The 27,905-nt window shown below is 40.8% G+C and overlaps 1 protein-coding gene across 6 annotated transcripts in view; it reads right to left on the reverse strand.

The window, feature by feature from the left end:
• Positions 1-27,905, reverse strand: part of CEP70 (centrosomal protein 70) — a 114,896-nt gene that overhangs the window by 71,120 nt on the left and 15,871 nt on the right. For 2 of the 6 annotated variants that reach the window (XM_030934555.1, XM_030934559.1), the window contains 4 exons: positions 16,088-16,161; positions 14,814-14,904; positions 14,571-14,694; positions 13,855-14,035 (listed from right to left, as the gene is read on the reverse strand). In XM_030934555.1, the coding sequence (XP_030790415.1) occupies positions 13,855-14,035; positions 14,571-14,694; positions 14,814-14,904; positions 16,088-16,156 (465 nt within the window). In that variant the 5' untranslated portion in view covers positions 16,157-16,161. Of the gene's footprint in view, positions 1-13,854; positions 14,064-14,570; positions 14,695-14,813; positions 14,905-16,087; positions 16,214-27,905 lie in introns of those variants that run through there. The other 4 variants (XM_030934553.1, XM_030934566.1, XM_030934564.1 and 1 more) reach the window with 3 other exon arrangements.

The following is a 27,905-nucleotide window of genomic DNA, read 5'->3' on the forward strand; positions in this document are numbered from 1 at the left end:
AGAGAATACTACAAACACCTCTATGCAAATAAACTAGAAAACCTAGAAGAAATGGATAATTTCCTGGACACTTACACTCTCCGAAGACTAAACCAAGAAGAAGTTGAATCCCTGAACAGACCAATAGCAGGCTCTGAAACTGAGGCAATAATTAATAGCCTACCAACCAAAAAAGCCCAGGACCAGACAGATTCACAGCCGAATTCTACCAGAGGTACAAGGAGGAGTTGATACCATTCCTTCTGAAACTATTCCAATCAATGGAAAAAGAGGGAATCCTCCCTAACTCATTTTATGAGGCGAACATCATCCTGATACCAAAGCCTACCCAGAGATACAACAAAAAAAAGAGAATTTTAGACCAATATCCCTGATGAACATCAATGTAAAAATCCTCAGTAAAATACTGGCAAATCGAATGCAGCAGCACATCAAAAAGCTTATCCACCATGATCAAGTGGGCTTCATCCTGGGATGCAAGGCTGGTTCAACATATGCAAATCAATAAATGTAATCCAGCATATAAACAGAACCAAAGACAAAAACCACATGATTATCTCAATAGATGCAGAAAAGGCCTTCAACAAAATTCAACAGCCCTTCATGCTAAAAAGTCTCAATAAATTTGGTATTGATGGAACACACCTCAAAATAATAAGAGCTATTTATGACAAACCCACAGCTAATATCATTCTGAATGGGCAAAAACTGGAAAAATTCCCTTTGAAAACTGGCACAAGACAGGGATGCCCTCTCTCACCACACCTATTCAACATAGTGTTGGAAGTTCTGGCTAGGGCAATCAGGCAAGAGAAAGAAATCAAGGGTATCCAGTTAGGAAAAGAAGAAGTCAAATTGTCCCTGTTTGCAGATGACATGATTGTATATTTAGAAAACCCCATTGTCTCAGCCCAAAATCTCCTTAAGCTGATAAGACACTTCAGCAAAGTCTCAGGATACAAAATCAAAGTGCAAAAATCACAAGCATTCTTATACACCAATAACAGACAAACACAGAGCCAAATCATGAATGAACTCCCATTCACAATAGCTTCAAAGAGAATAAAATACCTAGGAATCCAACTTATAAGGGATGTAAAGGACTTCTTCAAGGAGAACTACAAACCACTGCTCAGTGAAATAAAAGAGGACACAAACAAATGGAAGAACATACCATGCTCATGGATAGGAAGAATCAATATTGTGAAAATGGCCATACTGCTCAAGGTAATTTATAAATTCAATGCCATCCCCATTAAGCTACCAATGACTTTCTTCACAGAATTAGAAAAAACTGCTTTAAAGTTCATATGGAACCAAAAAAGACCCCGCATTGCCAAGACAATCCTAAGCCAAAAGAACAAAGCTGGAGGCATCACGCTACTTGACTTCAAACTATACTACAAGGCTACAGTAACCAAAACCACATGATATTGGTACCAAAACAGAGATATAGACCAATGGAACAGAACAGAGCCCTCAGAAATAATACCACACATCTAAAGCCATCTGATCTTTGACAAACCTGAGAGAAACAAGAAATGGGGAAAGGATTCCCTATTTAATAAATGGTGCTGGGAAAATTGGCTAGCCATAAGTAGAAAGCTGAAACTGGATCCTTTCCTTACTCCTTATACGAAGATTAATTCAAGATGGATTAGAGACTTAAATGTTAGACCTAATACCATAAAAACCCTAGAAGAAAACCTGGGTAATACCATTCAGGACATAGGCATGGGCAAGGACTTCATGTCTAAAACACCAAAAGCAAAGGCAACAAAAGCCAAAATTGACAAATGGGATCTAATTAAACTAAAGAGCCTCTGCACAGCAAAAGTACCATCAGAGTGAACAGGCAACCTACAGAATAGGAGAAAATTTTTGCAATCTACTCATCTGACAAAGGGCTAATATCCAGAACCTATAAAGAACTCAAACAAATTTAGAAGAAAAAAACAAACAACCCCATCAAAAAGTGGGGAAAGGATATGAACAGACACTTCTCAAAAGAAGACATTCATACAGCCAACAGACACATGAAAAAATGCTCATCATCACTCGCCATCAGAGAAATGCAAATCAAAACCACAATGAGATACCATCTCACACCAGTTAGATTGGCAATCATTAAAAAATCAGGGAACAACAGGTGCTGGAGAGGATGTGGAGAAATAGGAACACTTTTACACTGTTGGTAGGACTGTAAACTAGTTCAACCATTGTGGAAAACAGTGTGGCGATTCCTCAAGGATCTAGAACTAGAAATACCATTTGACCCAGCCATCCCATTACTAGGGATATACTCAAAGGATTAGAAGTCATGCTGCTATAAAGACACATGCACACGTATGTTTATTGCGGCACTATTCACAATAGCAAAGACTTGGAATCAACCCAAACGTCCATCAGCGACAGACTGGATTAAGACAATGTGGCACATATACACCATGGAATACTATGCAGCCATAAAAAATGATGAGTTCGTGTCCTTTGTAGGGACATGGATGCAGCTGGAAACCATCATTCTCAGTAAACTATCACAAGAAGAGAAAACCAAATACCGCATGTTCTCACTCATAGGTGGGAATTGAACAATGAGATCACTTGGACACAGGAAGGGGAACATCACACACCAGGTCCTATTGTTGAGGGGGGGGCGGATAGTATTAGGAGATATACCTAATGTAAATGACGAGTTAATGGGTGCAGCACACCAACATGGCACATGTATACATATGTAACAAACCTGCACATTGTGCACACGTACCCTAGAACTTAAAGTATAAAAAAAAAAAAAAATGCTGGAAAGTTTCACTCCAAAATGAGCTTTGAGTAACAAAAATACAAAAAAGAATAAACATGAAAGACATAGGGTAGTCAATGATAAATACTAATGGAATTGGACTCCTGGGGAAATTGAAAAGAGAAAATGGGGCAGAAACAATGTTTGAAGACATAATAGCTAAGAATGTACCCAAACTGATAAAAGCCATCAAGCCACACATTCAAGAAATGCTGCAAAATCAAAGGAAGATAAATCAAAAGAAAACTTGCCTAGGCACAAAGTAAAAATGCTTTAAAACAAAACAAGCCGTGTATGGTGGCTCATGCCTGTAATCCTTGCACTCTGGGTGGCCAGGGCAGGCAGATCACTTGAGTCCAGGAGTTCAAGACCAGCCAGGCCAACATGGTGAAACCCTATTTCTACCTAAACATACAAAAATTAGCTGGGCACACACCTGTATTCCCAGCTACTCAGGTGACTGAGGTGAGAGGATCACTTGATCCCAGGAGGCAGAGGGTGCAGTGAGTCAAGATTGCACCATTGCACTCTAACCTGGACAACAGAGCAAGACTCTGTACCAAAAACAAAAAACAATCAACCAACCAAAAACAAGGATAAAAATAGTAAAGGTAGTCAGAGATATTATAAATTGCCTTCAAAGGAGCAGCAAATAGACTGACAATTCAATTCTCAGCAGAAACAATGGAATCTAAGAGACAATGGAATATTTCAAATGCTGAAAGAAAGTAACTACCAACTTATAATTCTATACCCAGTGAAAATATTCATCAAAATTAAGGTGACAAATACCAAGGGTTGATGAGGACAAAAAGAAACTAGAAATCTCATACACTGGTCAGAATGTAAAATGATAGAGCTACTTTGAAAAAGTCTGACAGTTTCTTAAAAACTTAAATGTGAGGATTGCTGCCAAGATGGCTGAAAAGGAACAGCTCCGGTCTGCAGCTCCCAGTGAGATTGACACAGACGGCGGTTGATTTCTGTGTTTCCAAACTGAGGTACCAAGTTCATCTCATTGGGACTGGTTGGACAGTGGGTGCAGCCCACGGAGGGCGAACTGAAGCAGGGTGGGGTGTCGCCTCACCTGGGAAACACAAGGGGTCAGAGAACTTGCTCTACTAGCCAAGGGAAGTCAGGAGGGACTATGCAGTGAGGAACAGTGCACTCCAGCCCGGATACTGCGCTTTTCCCAGTCTTCACAACCCAAAGACCAGGAGATTCCCTCCAGTGCCTACACCACTAGGACCCTGGGTTTCAATCAAAACTGGGTGGCCATTTGGACAGACACCGAGCTAGCTGCAGGAGTTTTTTTTTTTTTTCATACCCCAGTGGCACCTGGAATTCCAGTGAGACAGAACCGTTCACTCCCCTGGAAAGGGGACTGAAGCCAGGGACCCAAGTGGTGTGGGTAGGCGGGTCCCATCCCCATGAAGCCCAGCAAGCTAAGATCTGCTGGCTTGAAATTCTCGCTGCCAGCACAGCAGTCTGAAGTAAACCTGGGATGCTTGAGCTTGGTGGGGTGAGGGGCATCTGCCATTGCTGAGGCTTGAGTAGGCAGTTTCACCCTCACAGAATAAACAAAGCCTCCTGGAAGTTCAAACTAGGCAGAGCCCACCACCGCTCAGCAAGGCCGCTGTGGCCAGACTGCCTCTCTAGAGTGCTCCTCTGTGGGCAGGGCATCTCTGAAAAAAAAGGCAGTAGCCCCAGTCAGCGGCTTATAGATAAAACCCCCATCTCCCTGGGACAGAGCACCTGGGGGAAGGGGCGGATGTGGGCACAGCTTCAGCAGACTTAAACGTCCCTGCCTGACGGCTCTGAAGAGAGTAGTAGATCTCCCAACACGGCATTCAAGCTCCTCTAAGGGTCAGACCACCTCCTCAAGTGGATCACTGAACCCCTGGGTCTCCTGATTGGGAGACACCTCCCAGTAGGAGCTGACAGACACTTCATACAGGAGAGCTCCAGCTGGCATCTGGCAGGTGCCCCTCTGGAACAAAGCTTCCAGAGGAAGGAACAGACAGCAATCTTTGCTGTTCTGCAACCTCTGCTGGTGATACCCAGGCAAACAGGGTCTGGAGTGGGCCTCCAGCAAACTTCAGCAGACTTGAAGCAGAGGGGCCTGACTGTTAGAAGGCAAACTAACAAAGAGAAAGGAGTAGCATCAACATCAGCAAAAAAGATGTCCACTCAGAGACCCCCATCATAAGGTCATCAACATCAAAGACAAAAGGTAGATAAATCTACGAAGATTGGAAGAAACCAGCACAAAAAGGCTGAAAATTCCAAAAACCAGAACGCCTCTTCTCCGAAGGATCATAACTCCTCGCCACCGAGGAAACAAAACCAAATGGAGAATGAGTTTGACAAACTCACAGAAGTAGGCTTCAGAAGGTGGGTAATAACAAACTCCTCCAAGCTAAAGGAGCATGTTCTAACTCAATGCAAGGAAGCTAAGAACCTTGAAAAAAGGTTAGACGAATTGCTAACGAGAATAACCGGTTTAGAGAAGAACATAAATAACCTGATGGAGCTGAAAAACACAGCATAAGAACTTCGTGAAGCTGGTCAGGTGTGGTGGCTCACCCCTGTAATCCCAGCACTTTGGGAGGCCAAGGCAGGCAGATCATGAGGTCAGGAGATCAAGACCATCCTGGCTAACACAGTGAAACCCAGTCTCAACTAAAAATACAAAAGATTAGCCGGGCATGGTGGCAGGCACCTGTAGTCCCAGCTACTTGGGAGGCTGAGGCAGGAGAATGGCGTGAACCTGGGAGACGGAGCTTGCAGTGAGCCAAGATCGTACCACTGCCCTCCAGCCCGGGCGACAGTGCGAGACAGACACTGTCTCAAAAAAAAAAAAAAGAACTTCGTGAAGCATACACAAGTATCAACAGCCGAATTGATCAAGCAGAAGAAAGGATATCAGAGATTTGAAAATCAACTTAATGAAATAAAGCAGGAAGACAAGATAGAGAAAAAGGAATGAAAAGGAATGAACAAAGCCTCCAAGAAATATGCCACTATGTGAAAAGTCCAAATCTGCATTGGATTGGTGTCCCTGAAAGTGATGGGGAGAATGGAACCAAGTTGGAAAACACTCTTCATGATACTATACAGTAAAACTTCCCCCACCTAACAAGACAGGCCAACATTCACATTCAGGAAATACAGAGACCACCACAAAGATACTCCTCAAGAAGAGCAACCCTAAGACACATAATCGTCCAATTCACCAAGGCTGAAATGAAGGAAAAAATGTTAAGGGCAGCCAGGGAGAAAGGTCGGGGTTACCCACAAATGGAAGCCCATCAGACTAACACCAGATCTCTCTCCAGGAACCCTACGAGCCAGAGAAGAGGGGGGGGCAATATTCAACATTCTTAAATAATTTTGAACCCAGAATTTCATATCTAGCCAAACTAAGCTTCATAAGTGAAGGAGAAATAATATCCTTTACAGACAAGCAAATGCTGAGAGATTTTGTCACCACCAGGACTGCCTTAAAGAGCTCCTGAAGGAAGCACTAAACATGGAAAGGAACGACCGGTACCAGTCACCACAAAATCATACCAAACTGTAAAGACCACAGTCCTGATGAAGAAACTGCATCAACTAACAGGCAAAATAACCAGCTACCATCTTAATGACATGATCAAATTCACACATAACAATATTAACCTTAAATGTAAACGGGCTAAATGCCCCATTTAAAAGACACAGACTGGCAAATTAGATAGTCAAGATCCACTGGTGTCCTATGTTCAAGAGACCCATCTCACTTGCAAAGACGCACATAGGCTCAAAATAAAGGGATGGAGGAATATTTGGAAAGCAAAAAAAAAAAAAAAAAAAAAAAAAAGCAGGGGTTGCAATTACCTAGTCTCTGATAAAACAGACTTTAAACCAACAAAGATCAAAAGAGACAAAGAAGGGCATTGCCTAATGGTAAAGGGATCAGTGCAATAACAAGAGCTAACGATCCTAAATATATATGTACCCAATACAGGAGCACCCAGATTCATAAAGTTAAGTTCTTAGAGACCTACAAAGAGACTCAGGCTCCCACACAGTAATAGTGAGAGACTTTAACACCCCACTGTCAATATTAGACAGATCAATGAGAAAGAAAATTAACAAGGATATTTAGGACTTGAATTCAGCTCTGGACCATGCGGACCTCATAGACATCTACAGAACTCTCCACCCCAAATCAACAGAATATACGTTCTCAGCACCACATCACACTTATTCTAAAATTGACCACATAATTGGAAGTAAAACACTCCTCAGCAAATGCAAAAAAAACAGAAATCGTAACAGTCTCTCAGACCACAGTGCAATCAAATTAGAACTAAGGGTTAATAAACTCACTCAAAACCGCACAACTACATAGAAACTGAACAACCTGCTCCTGAATGACTACTGGGTAAATAACAAAATGAAGGTAGAAATAAAGATGTTCTTTGAAACCAATGAGAACAAAGACACAATGTACCAGAATCTCTGGGACACATTTAAAGCAGTGTGTACAGGGAAATTTATAACACTAAGTGCCCACAAGAGAAAGCAGGAAAGATCTAAAATAGACACCCTAACATCGCAATTAAAAGAACTGGAGAAGCAAGCACAGACAAACTCAAAAACTAGCAGAAGACAAGAAATAACTAAGATTACTGCAGAAATGATGGAGCTAGAGACATGAAAAACTCTTCGAAAAAAAATCAATGAATCCAGGAGCTGGTTTTTTGAAAAGATCAACAAAATAGATAGATCGCTAGCCAGACTAATAAAGAAGAAAAGAGAGAAGAATCAAATACACACAATAAAAAATGATAAAGGGGTTATCCCCACTGATCCCACAGAACTACAAACTACCATCAGAGAATACTATAAACACCACTACACAAATAAACTAGAAAATCTAGAAGAAATGGATAAATTCCTGGACACATACAGCCTCCCAAGTCTAAACCACGAAGAAGTTGAATCCCTGAATAGACCAATAACAGGCTCAGTAATTAATAGCCTACCACCAAAAAAAGTCCAGGACCAGATGGATTCACAGCCGAATTCTACCAGAGGTACAAAGAGGAGCTGGTACCATTTCTTCTGAAACCATTTAAATCAACAGAAGAAGAGAGAATCCTCCCTAACTCATTTTATGAGGCCAGCATCATCCTGATACCAAAGGCTGGCAGAGATACAACAAAAAAAGAAAATTTCAGGCCAATATCCCTGATGAACATCGATGTGAAAATCCTAAATAAAATACTGGCAAACCAAAAAATAAAAATAAATAAAAAATAAAATACTGGCAAACTGAATCCAGCAGCACATCAAAAAGCTTATCCACCAAGATCAAGTTGGCTTCATCCCTCAGATGCAAGGCTGGTTCAACACATGCAAATCAATAAACGTAATCCATCACATAAACAGAACCAAAGGCAAAAACCACATGATTATCTCAATAGATGCAGAAAAGGCCTTTGACAAAATTCAACTGCCCTTCATGCTAAAAACTCTCAATAAACTAGGTATCAGTGGAACATATCTCAAAATAATAAGAGCTATTTATGACAAACCCACAGCCAAATCATACTGAATGGGCAAAAACTGGAAGCACTTCCTTTGAAAATTGGCACAAGACAAGAATGCCCTTTGCACCACTCCTATTCAACATAGTATTGGAAGTTCTGGCCAGGGCAATCAGGCAAAAGAAAGAAATAAAGGGTATCACAAACAAGAAAAGAGGAAGTCAAATTGTCTCTGTTTGCAGATGACATAATTGTATATTTAGAAAAGCCCAAAATCTCCTTAAGCAGATAAGCAACTTCAGCAAAGTCCTCAGGATACAAAATCAATGTGCAAAAATCACAGGCATTCCTATACCAATAAGAGATAAACAAGGCCAAATCATGAGTGAACTCCCACTCACAATTGCTACAAGGAGAATTAAATACCTAGGAATACAACTTACAAGAGATATGAAGGACCTCTTCAAGGAGAACTACAAACTACTGCTCAAGGAAATAAGAGAGGATACAAACAAATGGAAAAATATTCCATGCTCACGGATAGGAAAAATCAATATTGTGAAAACAGCCACACTGCCCAAAGTAATTTATAGATTCACTGCTATCCCATCAAGTTACCATTGACTTTCTTCACAGAATCAGAAAAAACTACTTTAAATTTCACATGGAACCAAAAAAGAGTCTGCATAGCCAAGACAACCCTAAGCAAAAGGCTGGAGGCAACACACTACCTGACTTCAAACTATAGTACAAGGCTACAGTAACCAAAATAGCATGGTAGTGGTACCAAAACAGATATATAGATCAATGGGACAGAACAGAGGCCATAGAAATAACACCACACATCTACAACCATCTGATCTTTGACAAACCTGACAAAAACAAGCAATGGGGAACAGATTCCCTATTCAATAAATTGTGTTGGGAAAAATGGCTAGCCATATGCAGAAAACTGAAACTGGACTCCTTTCTTATACCTTACACAAAAAATTAATTCAAGATGGAATAAACACTTAAACGTAAGACCTAAAACCATACAAACCCTAGAAGAAAACCTAGGCAATACTATTGAGGACATAGGCATAGACAAAGACTTCATGGCTAAAACACCAAAAGCAAAGGCAACAAAAGCCAAAATAGACCAGTGAGATCTAATTAAACTAAAGAGCTTCTGCACAGCAAAAGAAACCACCATCAGAGTGAACAGGCAACCTACAGAATGGGAGAAAATTTTTGCAATCTATCCACCTGACAACAACCCCCTCAAAAAGTGAGTGAAGGATATGAACAGACACTTCTCAAAAGAAGACATTTATGTGGCCAATAAACATATGAAAAAAAGCTCATCATCACTGGTCATTAGAGAAATGCAAATCAAAACCATGAGATACCATCTCACACCAGTTAGAATGGTGATCATTAAAAAGTCAGAAAACAACAGATGCTGGAGAGGATGTGGAGAAATAGGAACACTTTTACACTGTTGGTGGGGGTGTAAATTAGTTCAATCATTGTGGAAGACAGTGTGGCAATTCCTCAAGGATCTAGAACCAGAAGAAATACCATTTGACCCAGCAATCCCATTACTGAGTATATATCCAAAGTATTATAAATGATTCTACTATAAAGACACATGCACACATTTATTGCAGCACTATTTACGACAGCAAAGACTTGGAGCTAACTCAAATGCCCATCAGTGATAGACTGGATAAAGAAAATGTGGCACATATACATCGTGAAATACTATGCAGCTGTGAAAAAGGATGAGTGCATGTCCTTTGAAGCTGGAAACCATCATTCTCAGCAAACTAACACAAGAATGGAAAACCAAACACCGCATGTTCTCACTTATAAGTGGGAGTTGAACAATGAGAACACATGGACACAGCAAGGGGAACATCACACAATGGGGCCTGTCAGGGGGTGGGGGGCTAGGGGAGGGATAGCATTAGGAGAAATACCTAATGTAGATGATGGGTTGATGGGTGCATCAAACCACCATGGCAAGTGTATACCTATGTAACAAACCTGAATGTTCTGCACATGTACCCCAGAACTTAAAGTATTAAAAAAAAAAAAAAAAAACTTAAATGTATACTTACCATATAACTCAGGAATTCCAATTCTAGGTATCTACCCAAGAAAACTGAAAGCATATGTCCACACAAATATTTGAACATACAGTTTACAAGAGCTTTCTTTGTAATAGCCAAAAACTAGAAACAACTAAAATGTCCATCAACAGAAGAATGGATAAACAAACTGTGGTATATCCATACAATGGAGTACTTATCAGCAATAAAAAGGAATAAACTATGCGTATGTGCAACTGCATGGGTGAATCTTGAAATAATTATGCTGAATGAAAAAAACTGAATACCAATTATATCAATAGCCCATGCCATCTGAATTGTCTTTTCCCAAAAGTCTTTCAATATACCTCAAACATTTGCAAACTTCCTTGACCTCTTTGCATATACATACAAAACCAATGTTTCCTTTCTCCCAACTACAAAACACGCAGCACTAAACCATTCTAAAATTGGAAGCAACTGTATACCAAAAATAGAAGAATGTGTCTTAAACTATGAAATAATTATTCTCCACAGGCACTTTCATCTTCTCAAGACAGCAAAGATTGATTAGCATGGTCAAGAATAGAAGTTGACACCTCAAAACACGCCACTTTGGTATAAGGATTATTCTGAGTTGAAGGCAACTAAGACGATAACACAAGAAAAGCTCTCTGCCCTTCCTTTATTAGCCTAAAGGAGTACATAAATTTGTACAGAAATTAATCCAGTGACAACCCTGGATCCTTATTAGCCCAGAGGTGGCACTAGAGGACTCAACATAACCAACTTTACTGACTAGCCCTTATCTTCCATTAGTCCCTGATATATTTACCTTCCCACAGTTTGCTTCCCTAGAGACTCAAAGTCTTTTTCCTCTGTCTTGCCACTTCTCTGAAAATTTACTCGTGGTGGTTGTTGTTAAGATGCTGTAGAAGTCCAAGTTCTAACAATCTCTTCGAGCCCAACATCCATGGGTTTCTCCCATGTATATACGATATATTCATAAACTTGTTTGTTTTTCACTTGTTAGTCTTTTGTTATAGAGCCCTGATTGAGAATCTGAAAGGATAGAAGTAAAAATATTTTTTCCTTCTCTATAATAGAATAAGATGTTTGACTAGTATGAAATGAGGCAACCTAGCAACATTCAGGGACAGCAATTCCTTGGGTTTGCTGATTTCTGTTGACACTCTATAAAGTACCCATCAGAGACTTAAAAAAACAAACAACTAATTTCAGTTGATCATATTAGGACAGATAGCCTTCCCCAACCCCAGGTACCCACTCCTCAATCCTATTTGCCTTTCCCCTTCTATGGATGACTGAAACATGAAACCTCCTCTGTACCAATTTATAAGCTACAGGACAAATCTTTGGGACCTGGAACAAAGAGCTAAAGGCATGATAAATCATTTATGATAGATGAAACCATTTGATAGAAAATACATGGCATTACATTCAAGTCACCCCTTACCAATGAACTCTCATGTATCTGTTCTTTGAAGTGCTTAAAACCCTGGTAAATGTGTAAGCCTTGTATTTCTAATAATTTAATTTTGTTATTAATTATATCTCAACCTCTCTGAAAGACAAATAGATATCTTCCCCAACAAAGACCACTGGTCTTCCCTGCTCTGAACTCGTTCACTCAGCCAAAGACCCAGCACAGCACCTTTACAGCTTCTGATGGCTGCTTTTCACACCAATAAGTCAATGATTTAAAGAGTTTCAGATTTCCACTTGCCCTATAAGAGCAAGGTCAAAACCAATGCATACAGAAAATATTTCCAAAATACCCCTCCCTTTAGAGAGATGTTATAAATATACTATCGATGAGGAAAGCAACCTTGTTAACAAAGCCAACCTAGGCCGGGCACAGTGGCTCACGCCTATAATCTCAGCACTTTGGGAGGCTGAGGCAGGTGGATCATGAAGTCATGAGTTCGAGACTAGCCTGGCCAAGATAGTGAAACTCCATCTCTACTAAAATACAAAAAATTAGCCGGGCATGGTGGTGCATGCCTGTAGTCTCAGCTACTTGGGAGGCTGAGGCAGGAGAATTGCTTGAACCTGGGACGCAGAGGTTGCAGTGAGGCTAGATCATGCCACTGCACTCCAGCCTGGGCGACAGAGCTGAACTCTGTCTCAAAAAAAAAAAAAAAAAAAAGCCAACCTAAAAATATAGCATTCTAATGGTAGAGGAGTTTGTCAAACAATGTCTTCTCTGAAACTATGATCAATATCAGCAGTTCTAGTACTGCCTGCCCCAAGCTGGCACATAAACAAGGTCAGAGCACCAACTGCCTCTATCCTCATACTAGAGCTCCCTAGTATCTCTGGTTAATTCTCTCGGACTCCATGGAATTTATACTAACTCATCTGATCCTTCCAATACTGCCAGCATACACTGAGGGGACTTCCAGACCCTGCCTGATGAATACTGCTCCCTTTTAGATAGCCTGAACTCACATATGCAAAGGTATATATACTGTTGTGTCAGCAAAACCACTAAAATAAGAACTTAATGTTTATAATGATATAATGTTGGTAAAGATCAGAAACATCTCACACAACTAAACATTAGTTACCAGCACAAGATTCATTTCCTTTAATCACAATAAACACCCACGTTTTAAGCTTTTAAAATTAGAAAGTTAATTATTTAATGTCATAAAATTTCTGTTTTAGACATAAAAAGTTGTAGATGCCAGCCAGGTGCAGTGCCCCACACCTGTAATCCCAGCACTTTGGGAGGCCGAGGCAGGCGCATCACTTGAGCTCAGGAGTTTGAGACCAGCCTAGGTAACATGGCAAAAGCCTGTCTCTATAAAAAATATAAAAATTAGCCAGGCATGGTGGCATGTGCCTGTAGTCCCAGCTACTCCAGAGGCTGAGGTGGAAGGATCACCTGAGCACAGGAGGCAGAGGTTGCACTGGGCCATGATTGCGCCACTGCACTCCACCCTGGGTGACAGAGCCAGACGCTGTCTCAAAAAAGTAAATAAATAAAGTTGTAGATGCCTATTAGATATCCAGTAGAGATATCAAGTAGGCAACTGGATATGAGTCTGGAATTCGGGGAGAGGATGGGGCTACAGATATAAATTTTGGATCCTATATTAGATTGAGATTACCAAGGGAATCAAAGTATATAGGAAAGAGAAAAGATCTAAAGACTGAGCACTGGGGAATTCCAATACTAAGAGCCTAGGGAGATGAGGGGAAAAAAACAGCAAAAGAAATTAGAGAATGATCAGTGAGGTCAGAGGGAAACAAAGAGGACATTCTGGAAATCAAGTGAAGAGAATTTCAAGGTAGCAGTGATAGGCCAAAAAAGGTAAAAAACACTGAATCAAACAACATGGAAGTCACCTGGGACCATAATGAGATGTTTTAGTACTAACTAACCATCATCTAGGAATTCATAAGTCAGTACCTGTAAAGTTTTCTGCTCCTTTTGAAGATCTTTTATTTTATTCTGTTGCTGGCAAGCCCTGTTTAGTGATTCATCCTCCAATTCACCAATTTTGGATTTCACACTCTCCATAATTTGTTCCAAGTCATTAGCTCGTTGTTCTTGATTGGTTGCTCGGCTGTGCTCTAGCTGAAGTTCATTTCTAAGTTAACAGACATACAATTTCTTCCCTTAGTATTAAAAAATAAATCAAATTACCAAACATATCCATATAACAACGTATTGACTTTCTAAAGTTTCTTTGCATTCTCTTTATCCAAAATGCTTGGAATCAGAAGTAATTCATATTTCAGATTTTTTCAGATTTTGGAATATTTGCATCGTACTTACTAGTTAAGCATCTCAAATCTGAAAATCCAAAATCCAAAATGCTCCAATAAGCATTTCCTTTAAGTATCATGTTGGTGCTCAAAAAGTTTCAAATTTTGGAGCCTTTCAAATTTTCAGATTTGAGATGCTCATCCTGCAACAGAAACTAATAGAAGAAATATAGGGTACATTAAACATATATGCTAAGTTATTACCAAAAGATTTACCTATGAAAATTTTACCTATAAAAATATTTTTTAGTTTAATATTTAATCAAAATGGGAAATTAAATTTCAAGATTGTTTTCAATGCAGTTATTTTTAGAATGCATACAAACAATTCAAAAGAAATATTTTCCATTTTCTTACCTAAGCTGCTGATTAGTTTCTATAAGCTCCTGTATCATGTTCTGTTGACGTGATGTTTCTTCCACCAACAATTTCAAATTCTGTCTCATCCTTTGTGATGACTGTTTGTCAAAAATGATGAGATCTACATTTTTAAAAGTATATAATACAGATAGTAAAAATAAAAGGCAAAAGATTTAAGATAAAAAAATTTTTAAGGAAAAATACTTTTTACCTTAATCAGCAAGAATAGGATCTAATTACCTTTGAGATCTGTTCTTCTGACTAGAGACAAAGGTTTTAAGCCATGCATCATCAATAGCACATTTATGCTTTCCCATTCTGCTTCTTCCTGCTACAATTACAAAGACAGGAAAAAGGGTCAACTTTAAGATATAAAGTGAAGAAATTCTCTCATATATAATTTCCTGCATTTTCAGAATAGAACTTTTTCTTCAAAAGTTTTAAGTATAAATGTTTATGCATATACAATATCCAAAAAACACATTTATTGTTTCCAGCAAAATTAGTAATAGATTAGAAGTATGTAAATAAGCACAAATTGTTGCATTATACAGAATACTCACATGTAGGCCTCAATGGACAAAACTAACAACAATAAAAACACCTTGTAATTTCAGTGAATCAAACAACTCTAAGGTTTCAGATTTAATAAGCCAAACCACACCTTGCTCAGAATAAACAGCTGCACACTAGGCTATAATAACTGAATAGTAAAGAAAAGGTGAGTCACTTCTAAGTATCACTTTCATAATGACTAGGGTCACAAAAAAATCAAAACATACCTGACTAGTTGGAGCCAATATTTCAGACAGCTCCTTGTCAAATGGACAAGGTCTAACTATAAAAAGAAGCCTGTCCATCTGGATAACTGACTCTAACAGAATCACACTGAAAGATGCTCTCAAAGTCAAACAAGTCTTTCTTTTTGACTGTTTACTTTTTCCTCCTTTTTTTTGACACCTCCTCCCACTCATAACTTTTCCCTCATTTATGCTTTAGTCTTTCTGATCACAGAGTTTAACTACGTGGTAAACACAACTAAAATTATCACTGATGTTTGTTTTAGGAGCCAAAAGCTCTGAGTTAGTGTCTCAGAACATCTACTGTAACTCATAAAAATAAAATGCTCTATACATAATAAAGTCACATATTTTGAATGATTAACTTATACATATTGTTCCCTGATACCTCTTACATTTTAAGGTAAAGTAATTGTAAATTCTGAAAATAGTTGGGAATGGCATTTTCCAAAGTACATGCTACAGAACACAAGTCTAATGAAAAGTTCATCAAACTAGTGTTAAGTAGGTATGAAATGTTGTATACTAAATCCTCCCTTTGGAGACTAATATTGTGAAGTCTTAGAGTAATTCAACCATTTCATAGTCTTTAACCCAGCATTTCCCAAAATTATGAGAAAAGAATCCTTTTAAAGTCAAATTTTCCTGTTTGCAGATGTAGCATTCTTTGGCACATATTTTGAGAAGTAATGTCTTAAAATATTTTAAGTTTACCTGTTTTTCAATCATAAGTCTGTCTGATGGTTGATTGGAATCCTGAGGTTTAGGGGCTACCGGAAACATCGTTTCTTTTGTAGAATCAAAAGAAACAGAAATTGGCAATTAAAAAATTTGAGTTGCCTAAATGAAAAAAGACAAAAAGTGCAATAGGAGTTAAAGAAAAGTATATTTAAAATAATCCACTTCTCTTGCAGGGCAATTCAGGTCATTCCTGCGGCAAAACTTTATGACTTCTTAGATAGCAGATTGTAAGACTCATTTGAATAAACCCTATCTTATAATATTCTCCTCTGGAAATAAAGTATTCTGGGATTTTACACATATACCACACACACACATACTCTGTCCTGTCCCACCCCCCACCACAGAATGAAGGAAGTATCTAACTGTACAATGTGAAAAGCATGTGACATTAATAAACTGTTAACTTTTGGAAGATGCTTCTTTCAGTTCTTTATGCTGCATTCAGAAAAATACAGAGGACATACTCCTCCAAACAGAGGATACACTGATGAAGTATAATGCATAACTGGTACCCAAGAACAAAGGAAAGAATGGAGTAGAAGCAGCATTTGAAGAGCTAATGGCTAAGAAAAATTTGAGAATCAATGAAAGACACAAATCCACACATTCTAGAAACCCAACATACTGCAACTGGGATAAAGTAAAAAAGAAAAAAGAAAAAAAAAGTCAGCCATACCTAGACATATCTTCAATGTGCTGAAAGAAAATAATTGCTGATCTAAAATTCTAAAGCCAGTGAAAACATTCATTAATGAATAATAAAGGCAAAAGAAATATATTTTCAATTACATGACACAAAATAAATCTGAGAGGGTTCATCAAATCTGCCCTGTAAAAAAATTCTAAAGAAGATGCTTCATGCAGAAGACTCCCTGATAGAAAAGCAGAGATATAGAAAAAAAGAGCAAAAAAATGAGCGAGTCTAAACACAGACTACATAACGAGATCTTGTGAAGTTTAAAATATACAATTAAAGTGCACAATAACAGAAATATATTAGCTGAGAGTAGGGCAAATGGAGTAACAGTGTTCTAAGTTTGTTTACAATCCAGGTGGACACTGGTAAAGGTATCTGTTAACATTGGGCTTTTGTATAAGTTAAGGATGCTTGAGAATTTCTAGGACATCAACTGAAGAACTGAACAGAAGCATATAATTTTCTAACTAGTAAAGGGGAAAAACAAGACTATAATGATGGATTTTTAAAAATATACCCAAGTCCAAGATGGCCGAATATGAACGGCTCTAGTCTGCAGCTCCCAGTGTGATTGATGCAAAAGACAGGTGATTTCTGCACTTCCAACTGAGGTACCTGGTTCTTCTCATTGGGACTGGCTGGAAAGCAGGTGCAGCCCACAGAGGGCGAGCCGAAACAGGGCGGGGCATCACCTCACCCAGGAAACGCAAGGAGTCAGGGTATTTCACTTTCGTAGCCAAAGGAAGCCATGACAGACTGTACCAGGAAAATCGAGACACTGCTACCCAAATACTGCACTTTTCCAATGGTCTTAGCAAATTGCAAACCAGGAGATTATATCCCGTGCCTGGCTCAGCGGGTCCCATGCCCACGGAGCCTTGCTGACTGATTGAACTGCAAGGTGGCAGCCTGGTTGAGGGAGGGGCGTCCGCCATTGCTGAGGCTTGAGTAGGTTAACAAAGCAGCCAGGAAGCTCGAACTGGGTGGAGCCCACCACAGCTCAACGAGGTCTGCCTGCCTCTGTGGACTCCACCTCTGGGGGCAGGGCATACCTGAACAAAAGGCAGCAGAAACTTCTGCAGACTGAAACATCCCTGTCTGACAGCTCTAAAGACAGCAGTGGTTCTCCCAGCACGGTGTTTGAGCTCTGAGAACGGACAGACTGCCTCCTCAAGTGGGTCCCTGACCTCCATGTAGCCTAACTGGGAGACACCTCCCAGTAGAACCCAACTGACACCTCATACAGCCGGGTGCCCCTCTGAGACGAACCTTTCAGAGGAAGGATCAGGCAGCAATATTTGCTGTTCTGCAATATTTGCTGTTCTGCAGCCTCCGCTGGTGATACCAAGGCAAACAGGGTCTGGAGTGGACCCCCAGCAAACTCCCATAGACCTGCAGCTGAGGGACCTGTTAGAAAGAAAACTAACAAACAGAAAGGAATAGCATCAACGTCAACAAAAAGGACATCCACACCAAAATCCCATCTGTAAGTCACCATCATCAAACACCAAAGGTAGATAAAACCACAAAGATGGGGAGAAACAACAGCAGAAAAGCTGAAAATTCTAAAAATCAGAGTGCCTCTTCTCCTCCAAAGGATCGCAGCTCCTCATCAGCAACGGAACAAGGCTGGATGGAGAATGACTTTGATGAGTCGACAGAAGTAGGCTTCAAAAGGTCGGTAATAACAAACTTCTCCAACCTAAGGAGGATGTTCAAACCCATCACAAGAAAGCTAAAAACCTTGAAAAAAGATTAGACAAATGGCTTACTAGAAAAAACTGTGTAGAGAAGACCTCAAATGACCTGATGGAGCTGAAAACCATGACATAAGAACTAGGTGACGCATGCACCACAAGCTTCAGTAGCCGATTTGATCAAGTAGTAGAAAAGATATCAGTGATTGATGATAAAATTAATGAAATGAAGTGAGAAAATAAGTTTAGAGAAAAAAGAGTAAAAAGGAACGAACAAAGCTTCCAAGAAATATGGGACTATGTGAAAAGACCAAATCTACGTTTGATTGGTGTACCCAAAAGTGACAGGGAGAATGGAACCAAGCTGGAAAACACTCCTCAGGATATTATCCAGGAGAACTACCCCAACCTAGCAAGACAGGCCAACATTCAAATTCAGGAAATACTGAGAACACCACAAAGATACTCCTCGAGAAGAACAACCCCAAGACACATAATTGTCAGATTCACCAAGGTTGAAATGAAGGAAAAAATGTTAAGGGCAGCCAGAGAGAAAGGTCGGGTTAACCACAAAGGGAAGTCCATCAGACTAACAGCGGATCTCTCGGCAGAAACCCTACAAGCCAGAAGAGAGTGAGGGCCAATATTCAACATTCTTAAAGAAAAGAATTTAAAACCCAGAATTTCATATCAGCCAAACTAAGCTTCATAAGTGAAGGAGAAATAAAATCCTTTACAGACAAGCAAATGCTGAGAGATTTTGTCACCACCAGGCCTGCCTTACAAGAGCTCCTGAAGGAAGCACTAAACATGGAAAGGAACAACCAGTACCAGCCACTGCAAAAACATGCCAAATTGTAAAGATCATCAATGCTAGGAAGAAACTGCATCAACTAACGGGCAAAATAACCAGCTACCATCAAAATGACAGGATCAAATTCACACATAACAATATTAACCTTAAATACAAATGGGATAAATGTACCAATTAAAAGACAGACTGGCAAACTGGATAAAGAGTTAAGACTCATCAGTGTTCTGTATTCAGGAGACCCATCTCATGTGCAGAGACACACACAGGCTCAAAATAAAGGGATGGAGGAAGATCTACCAAGCACATGGAAAGCAAAAAAAAAAAAAAAAAAAAAAAGTAGGGGTTGCAACCCTAGTCTCTGATAAAAGAGACTTTAAACCAACAAAGATCAAAAGAGACAAAGAAGGCTATTACATAATGGTAAAGGGATCAATTCAAAAAGAAGAGCTAGCTATCCTAAATATAGATGCACCCAATACAGGAGCACCCAGATTCATAAAGCAAGTCCTTAGAGACCTACAAGGAGACTTAGACTCCCACACAATAATAATGGGAGACTTTAACATCCCAATGTCAGTATTAGACAGATCAACGAGACAGAAAGTTAACAAGGATATCCAGGACTTGAACTCAGCTCTGCACCAAGCAGACCTAATACACATCTACAGAACTCTCCACCCCAAAGCAACAGAATATACATTCTTCTCAGTACCACATCAAACTTATTCAAAAATTGACCACATAGTTGGAAGTAAAACACTCCTCAGCAAATGTAAAAGAACAGAAATCACAACAAACTGTCTCTCAGACCACAGTGCAATCAAATTAGAACTCAGGATTAAGAAACTCACTCAAAACTGCACAACTACATGGAAACTGAACAATCTGCTCCTGAATGACTACTGGGTAAATAAAAAAATGAAGAGAGAAATAAAGATGTTCTTTGAAACCAATGAGAACAAAGACACAACGTACCAGAATATCTGGGACACATTTAAAGTAATGTGTAGCAGGGAAATTTATAGCACTAAATGCCCACAAGAGAAAGCAGGAAAGATCTAAAATAGACACCCTAACATCACAATTAAAAGAACTAGAGAAGCAAGAGCAAACAAATTCAAAAGCTAGCAGAAGACAAGAAATAACTAAGATCACAGCAGAACTGAAGGAGATAGAAACACAAAAAAAACCCTTCAAAAAAAAAAAATCAATGAATCCAGGAGCTAATTTTTTGAAAAGATCAACAAAATAGACTGCTAGCAAAACTAATAAAGAAGAAAAGAGAGAATAATCGAAGAGACACAATAAAAAATGATAAAGGGGATATCACCACCAACCCCACAGAAATACAAACTACCATCAGAGAATACTATAAACACCTCTACACAAATAAACTAGAAAATCTAGAAGAAATGGATAAATTCCTGGACACATATGCCCTCCCAAGTCTAAACCACGAAGAAGTCGAATCCCTGAATAGATCAATAACAGGCTCAATAATTAACAGCCTACCAACCAAAAAAAGTCCAGGACCAGATGGATTCACAGCCAAATTCTACCAGAGGTACAAAGAGGAGCTGGTGCCATTTCTTCTGAAACTATTCCAATCAATAGAAGAAGAGAGAATCCTCCCTAACTCATTTTATGAGGACAGCATCATCCTGATACCAAAGGCTGGCAGAGACACAACAAAAAAAGAAAATTTTAGGGCCGGGCGCGGTGGCTCACGCCTGTAATCCCAGCACTTTGGGAGGCCGAGACGGGCGGATCACAAGGTCAGGAGATCGAGACCATGGTGAAACCCCGTCTCTACTAAAAATACAAAAACTTAGCCGGACGCGGTGGCGGGCGCCTGTAGTCCCAGCTACTCAGGAGGCTGAGGCAGGAGAATGGCGTGAACCCGGGAAGCGGAGCTTGCAGTGAGCCGAGATCGCGCCACTGCACTCCAGCCTGGGCGACAGAGCGAGACTCCGTCTCAAAAAAAAAAAAAAAAAAAAAAAAAAGAAAATTTTAGACCAATATCTCTGATGAAAATCAATGTGAAAATCCTAAATAAAATACTGGCAAACCGAATCCAGCAGCACATCAAAAAGCTTATCCACCAAGATCAAGTTGGCTTCATCCCTGGGATGCAAGGCTGGTTCAACACATGCAAATCAATAAACGTAATCCATCACATAAACAGAACCAAAGGCAAAAACCACATGATTATCTCAATAGATGCAGAAAAGGCCTTCAACAAAATTCAATAGCCCTTCATGCTAAAAACTTTCAATAAACTAGGTATTGATGGACTGTATCTCAAAATAATAAGAGCTATTTATGACAAACCCACAGCTAATATCATACTGAATGGGCAAAAACTGGAAGCACTTCCTTTGAAAACTGGCACAAGACAGGGATGCCCTCTCTCACCACTTCTATCCAACATAGTGTTGGAAGTTCTGCCCAGGGCAATCAGGCAAGGAAAAGAAAAAAAGGGTATTCAATTAGGAAAAGAGGAAGTCAAATTGTCCCTGTTTGCAGATGACATTGATTGTATATTAAGCAAACCCCACTGTCTCAGACCAAAATCTCCTCAAGCTGATAAGCACCTTCATCAAAGTCTCAGTATACAAAATCAAAGAGAAAAATCACAAGCATTCCTATACACCAGTAACAAACAAACAAAAAGCCAAATCATGAGTGAACTCCCATTCACAATTGCTACAAAGAGAATAAAATACCTGAGAATCCAGCTTACAAGGGATATGAAGGACCTCTTCAAGGAGAACTACAAACCACTGCTCAACGAAACAAAAGAGGACACAAACAAATGGAAGAACATTCTATGCTCATGGATAGGAAGAATCAATATCGTGAAAATGGCCATACTGTCCAAGGTAATTTATAGATTTAATGCCATCCCCATCATGCTACCAATGACTTTCTTCAAAGAATTGGAAAAAATACTTTAAAGTTCATATGGAACCACAAAAGAGCCCTCATAGCCAAGACAATCCTAAGCAAAAAGAACAAAGCTAGAGGCATCACGCTACCTGACTTCAAACTATACTACAATGCTACAGTAACCAAACCAGCATGGTACTGGTACCAAAACAGAAATATAGACCAATGGAACAGAACAGAGGCCTCAGAAATAACACCACACATCTACAACCATCTGATCTTCGACAAACCTGACAAAAACAAGAAATAGGGAAAGGATTTCCTATTTACAAATGCTGCTGTGAAAACTGGCTAGCCATATGTAAAAAGCTGAAACTGGGATCCCTTCCTTACACCTTGTACAATAATTAATTCAAGACGGATTAAAGATTTAAATGTTAGACCTAAAACCATAAAAACCCTACAAGAAAACCTAGGCAATACCATTCAGAACATAGGCATGGGCAAGGACGTCATGACTAAGACACCAAAAGCAATGGCAACAAAAGCCAAAACAGACAAATGGGATTCAATTAAACTAAAGAGCTTCTGCACAGCAAAAGAAACTACTGAGAGGGGACAACATGCTAGCAGCCCTCACTCTCGGCGCTTCCTCGGCCTCAGCATCCACTCTGGCAGTGCTTGAGGAGCCCTTCATCCCACCACTGAACTGTGGGAGCCCCTCTCTAGGCTGGCTGAGGCCGGATCCGGCTCCCTGTTTGCAGGGAGGTGTGGAGGGAGAGGCGTGGGAGGGAAACAGGGCTGTGCGCGGCGCTCACAAGCCCGCGTGAGTTCCGGGTGGGTGCAGGCTCTGCAGCCCCTTGCTCAGAGCGGCTGGCTGGCACCGCTGGCCCCAGGCAATGAGGGGCTTACCACCCGGGCCAGCAGCTGTGGAGAGTGCACCAGGTCCCCCAGCACTGCTGGCCCACCCACGCGGCACTCAAATTCTCCCCAGGCCTCAGCCACCTCCCTGCGGGGCAGGGCTCAGGACCTGCAGCCTGCCATGCCGGAGCCCCCTCCCCCGTGGGTTCCCACACAGCCCGAGCCTCCCTGACAGCACCGCCCCCTGCTCTGTGGCACCTGGTCCCATCGACCGCCCAAGGGCGGAGGAGTGCCAGCACTAAGCGAAGCCAGCTGAGCTCCTGAGGCCCGGCAGGGTGGGTACTTGGAGAACTTTTATGTCTAGCTACAGGATTGCAAATGCAACAATCAGCACTCTGCCTCTAGCCTGGGGTTTGTGGATGTACCAATGAGCACTCTGTATCTAGCTCATCTGGTAGGGACTTGGAGAACTTTTATGTCTAGCTAAAGGATTGTAAATGCACCAGTCAGTGCTCTGTGTCTAGCTAATCTGGTGGGGACTTGGAGAACTTTTGTGTCTAGCTAAAGGATTGTAAACATACCAATCAGCACTTTGTGTCTAGTTAAAGGATTGTAAATGCACCAATCAGCACTCTGTGTCTAGCTCAAGGTTTGTAAACGCACCAATCATCACCCTGTCAAAACAGACCAATCAATCAGCTCTCTGTAAAATGGGCCATGGACCAATCAGCAAGATGTGGGTGGGGTCAAATAAGAGAATAAAAGCAGGCTGCACAAGCCAGCAGCGGCAACCTGCTCAGGTCCCCTTCCATGCTGTGGAAGTTTTATTCTTTTGCTCTTTACAATGAATCTTGCTGCTGCTCAGTCTTTGAGTCCACGCCACCCTTATGAGCTGCAACATTCACTGCAAAGGTCTGCAGCTTCACTCCTGAAGCCAGCGAGACCATGAACCCACCGGGAAGGACGAACAACTCCAGACGCACCGCCTTTATGAGCTGTAACACTCACCACGAAGTTCTGCAGCTTCACGCCTAAAATCAGTGAGACCACGAACCCACCAGAAGGAAAAAACTCCGGACACATCTGAACATCTGAAGGAACAAACTCCAGACACACCATCTTTAAGAACCGTTAACACTCACCGTGAGGGTCCACGGCTTCATTCTTGAAGTCAGTGAGACCAAGAACCCACCAATTCCGAACACACTACCATCAGAGTGAACAGGCAACCTACAGAATGGGAGAAAATTTTTGCAATCTAACCATCTGACAAAGGGCTAGTATCCAGAATCTACAAAGAACTTAAACAAATTTACAAGAAAAAATCAAACAATCCCATCAAAAAATGGGTGAAGGATATGAACAGACACTTTTCAAAAGAAGACATTTATGCAGCCAAAAAACACATGAAAAAATGCTCATCATCACTGGTCACCAGAGAAATGCAAATCAAAACCACAATGAGATACCATCTCACAGCAGTTAGAATGGTGGTCATTAAAAAGTCAGGAAACAACAGGTGCTGGAGAGGATGTGGAGAAATAGAAAGCTTTTACACTGTTGGTAGGACTGTAAACTAGTTCAACCATTGTGGAAGATGGTGTGGCAGTTCCTCAAGGATCTAGAACTAGAAATACCATTTGACCCAGCCATCCCATTACTGAAATCATGCTACTATAGAGACACATGCACAGGTATGTTTATTGCGGCACTATTCCCAATAGCAAAGTCTTGGAATCAACCCAAATGTCCATCAATGATAGACTGGATTAAGAAAATGTGGCACATATATACCATGGAATACTATGCAGCCATAAAAAAGAATGACTTAATGTCCTTTGTAGGGACATGGATGAAGCTGGAAACCATCATTCTGAGCAAACTATCGCAAGGATAGAAAACCAAACACCACATGTTCTCATTCATAGGTGGGAATTGAACAATGAGAACACTTAGGCACAGGGTGGGGAACATCACACACCAGGGCCTGTCATGGGGTGGGGGGATGGGGGAGGGATAGCATTAGGAGAAATACCTAATGTAAATGACGAGTTAATGAGTGCAGCACACCAACATGGCACATGTATACCTATGTAACACACCTGCACGCTGTGCACATGTACCCTAGAACTTAAAGTATAATAAATACATGCATAAATAAACCCAAGGGCCGGGTGCAGTGGCTCGCACCTGTAATCCCAGCACTTTGGGAGGCCAAGGTGGGCAGATCATGAGGTCAGGAGATCAAGACTAGCCTGGCCAACATGGTGAAACCCCATCTTTACTAAAAATAGAAAAAATTAGACGAGTGTGGCGGCTCACGCCTGTAATCCCAGCTACTTGGGAGGCTGAAACAGGAGAATCACTTGAACCTGGGAGATGGAAGTTGCAGTGAGACGAGATCGTGCCACTGCACTCCAGCCTGGGCAACAGAGAGAGACTCTGCCTCGGAAAAGATAAAAAATAAATAAAAATAAAAATAAACCCAAAAGAAGAGAAACATAAGCAGAGAAGAGATAAAACAGAGAGAAAAGCACATGGTACTTGACAATATGGTAGATTTAAATCCACATCAGTAATTACATTAATCATGAATGGCTCCAGTTAAGAGAAAGACTGTCAAACTAGATTTTTCAAAATCAAACTATATGCTCTTGAAGGGAAAAAAGACATCTAAAATACTAAAAAGCCATTTAAAATAAAAACATTAAAGCAGTTAAAAGAGAATAAAGAAACAATTCTGGGAAGATGGCATGGCCACAGCATATTTTTTTCATCTCTGCATCCCACATTAAAACAGAAGCAACTAGAGAGCAAAGTTAAAAACCCAAAAGCAATACAGTGGGTCTTCCCTATACATTGGGGATTGGTTTCAGAACCACCTGCAAGTACCAAAATCCATGGATGCTCAAGTTCCTTCTATTAAATGGTGTAGTACAGTTGGCCTTCCTTATCTGCAGGTCTCAATCTGTAGTCGGTTGAATCTGTGGATACAAAACTGGCCGATATAGAGAGCTAACTGTATTTATATGAAAAGCTGGTGAAAAGTTATTCTCACAAACACTAAAATATAAGTGGAGGAGGGCAAACCACTAACAGCCATAAAAGCTGCATGGTACCAGCATCTGTGCAGGAATCAAAAACAGCTACAAGGCAGCATCCGATGGTTATGAGAATGAGAGAACTCCCGAATTCATTGGTATCACTAATATTTACTATGGCACTAACGTGAAACAGGAGGTGAAACCAGAGGGGTTTTACCCTTTCCTAGAAGAAAAACAGAAGATGCCAGAACCCTGTGAAAACTCAAAATGGACATGTTACAGTTCCATGACAGAACCCGTGATGAGAAGAAACTTCTGGGAATAGAATCAAAATTGAGCAACATAGAGATAAGAGAGAAGGGAAGATTCACACCAAAATAGGGAAGATAATAGAAGCAGGAAGTCTCAGAAAACAAACTGCCATATTTTCAAACACTACACAAAAATAATATAAGTCTAAGATGTTAGAAAAGCTTTCCTGAACTCTCAACCATTATAAACGTTCAGAAAAACTAATTTTACATAAAAGTGAGCAAAGAAAAGCACTGAGGTCTAACTCCATCAAAAGTTAATATTGAAGGCAGAGCAAGATGACCAAACAGAAGCCTCCACCGATTGTCCTCTCAATAGGAACACCAAATTTAAGAACTATCTTTCCAAAAACCACCTTCATAAGAACCAAAAATCAGGTGAGCAATCACAGTAACTGGTTTTAACTTCATGTGGCTGAAAGAGGCACCAAAGAGGGTAAGAAAGACATTTATAAATTGCCAATACTATTCTCCCCCAATCCCCCAGTAACGGCCAGCCATGTGGCGCAGACAGAGAATCTGTGCACTCAGGGAAAGTAAAGTGCAATGACTGTGGAACTTTGCATTTTGAAAGGCAGTACCAACACCACCAGGAAGAACTCAACTGGCATCCACTGGAGGGATCATTTAGACCAGTCCTAGCCAGAGGGGAATCACCCATCCCAGTAGTCAGAACTTGAGTTTCAGCAAGCCTCGCCAACCTGAGTTAAAGGGCTCTGGGGTCCTAAGTAAACTCGAAATGCTATCTAGGCCACAAGAACTGCAACTCCAAGGAAAGTCCTAGTGCTATGCTGGGCTCAGAGCTAGTGCTCTTGAGGGGCATGTGACCCAGTGAGACAACAGCCAGGGCAACTAAAGGAGCGCTTGCATCACCCCTCCCCCAACCCCAGGCAGTGCAGCTTGCAGTTCCAAAAGTAAACCTTTCCTTCCGCTTGAGGAGACAAGAGGGAAGAGTAAAGAGAATTTTGTCTTGCAACCTGGATACCAGCTTAGCCACAGTAGAACAGGGCACTGGGCAGAGTTATGAGGCCCCACCATTCCAGACCCTAGCTCCCAAACAACATTTCTAGACACATCCTTGGCCAGAAAGGAGCCCACTGCCTTGAAGAGAAGCACCCAGCCCTGGCAGGATTCATCATGTGCTGATTAAAGAGCCCTTGGGCCCTGAATAATCAGCAGCAGGACCCAGGTGGTATATGCCATGGGCACTGGGTGAGACTCAGACACGCTGGCTTCAGGTGTGATCCAGCACATTCACAGCTGTGTTGGCTATGAGGACAGACCCCTTCTGCTTAAGAAAAGTAGACGGAAGAGTAAAGAAGACTTTCCTGAGCTTAAATACCAGCTTGGCCAAAGTGGGGAAGAGCACTAAGAAAGTTCTCGGGGTTCTCAATTCCAGGCTTTGGCTCTTAGCTTCTCTGGACCCCACTCTGGACCAGAGGGGAAGCCACTGCCCTGAAAGATGAGTCCCAGGT

Source organism: Rhinopithecus roxellana, chromosome 1, assembly GCF_007565055.1.
Source record: "Rhinopithecus roxellana isolate Shanxi Qingling chromosome 1, ASM756505v1, whole genome shotgun sequence".
NCBI lineage: Eukaryota > Metazoa > Chordata > Mammalia > Primates > Cercopithecidae > Rhinopithecus > Rhinopithecus roxellana.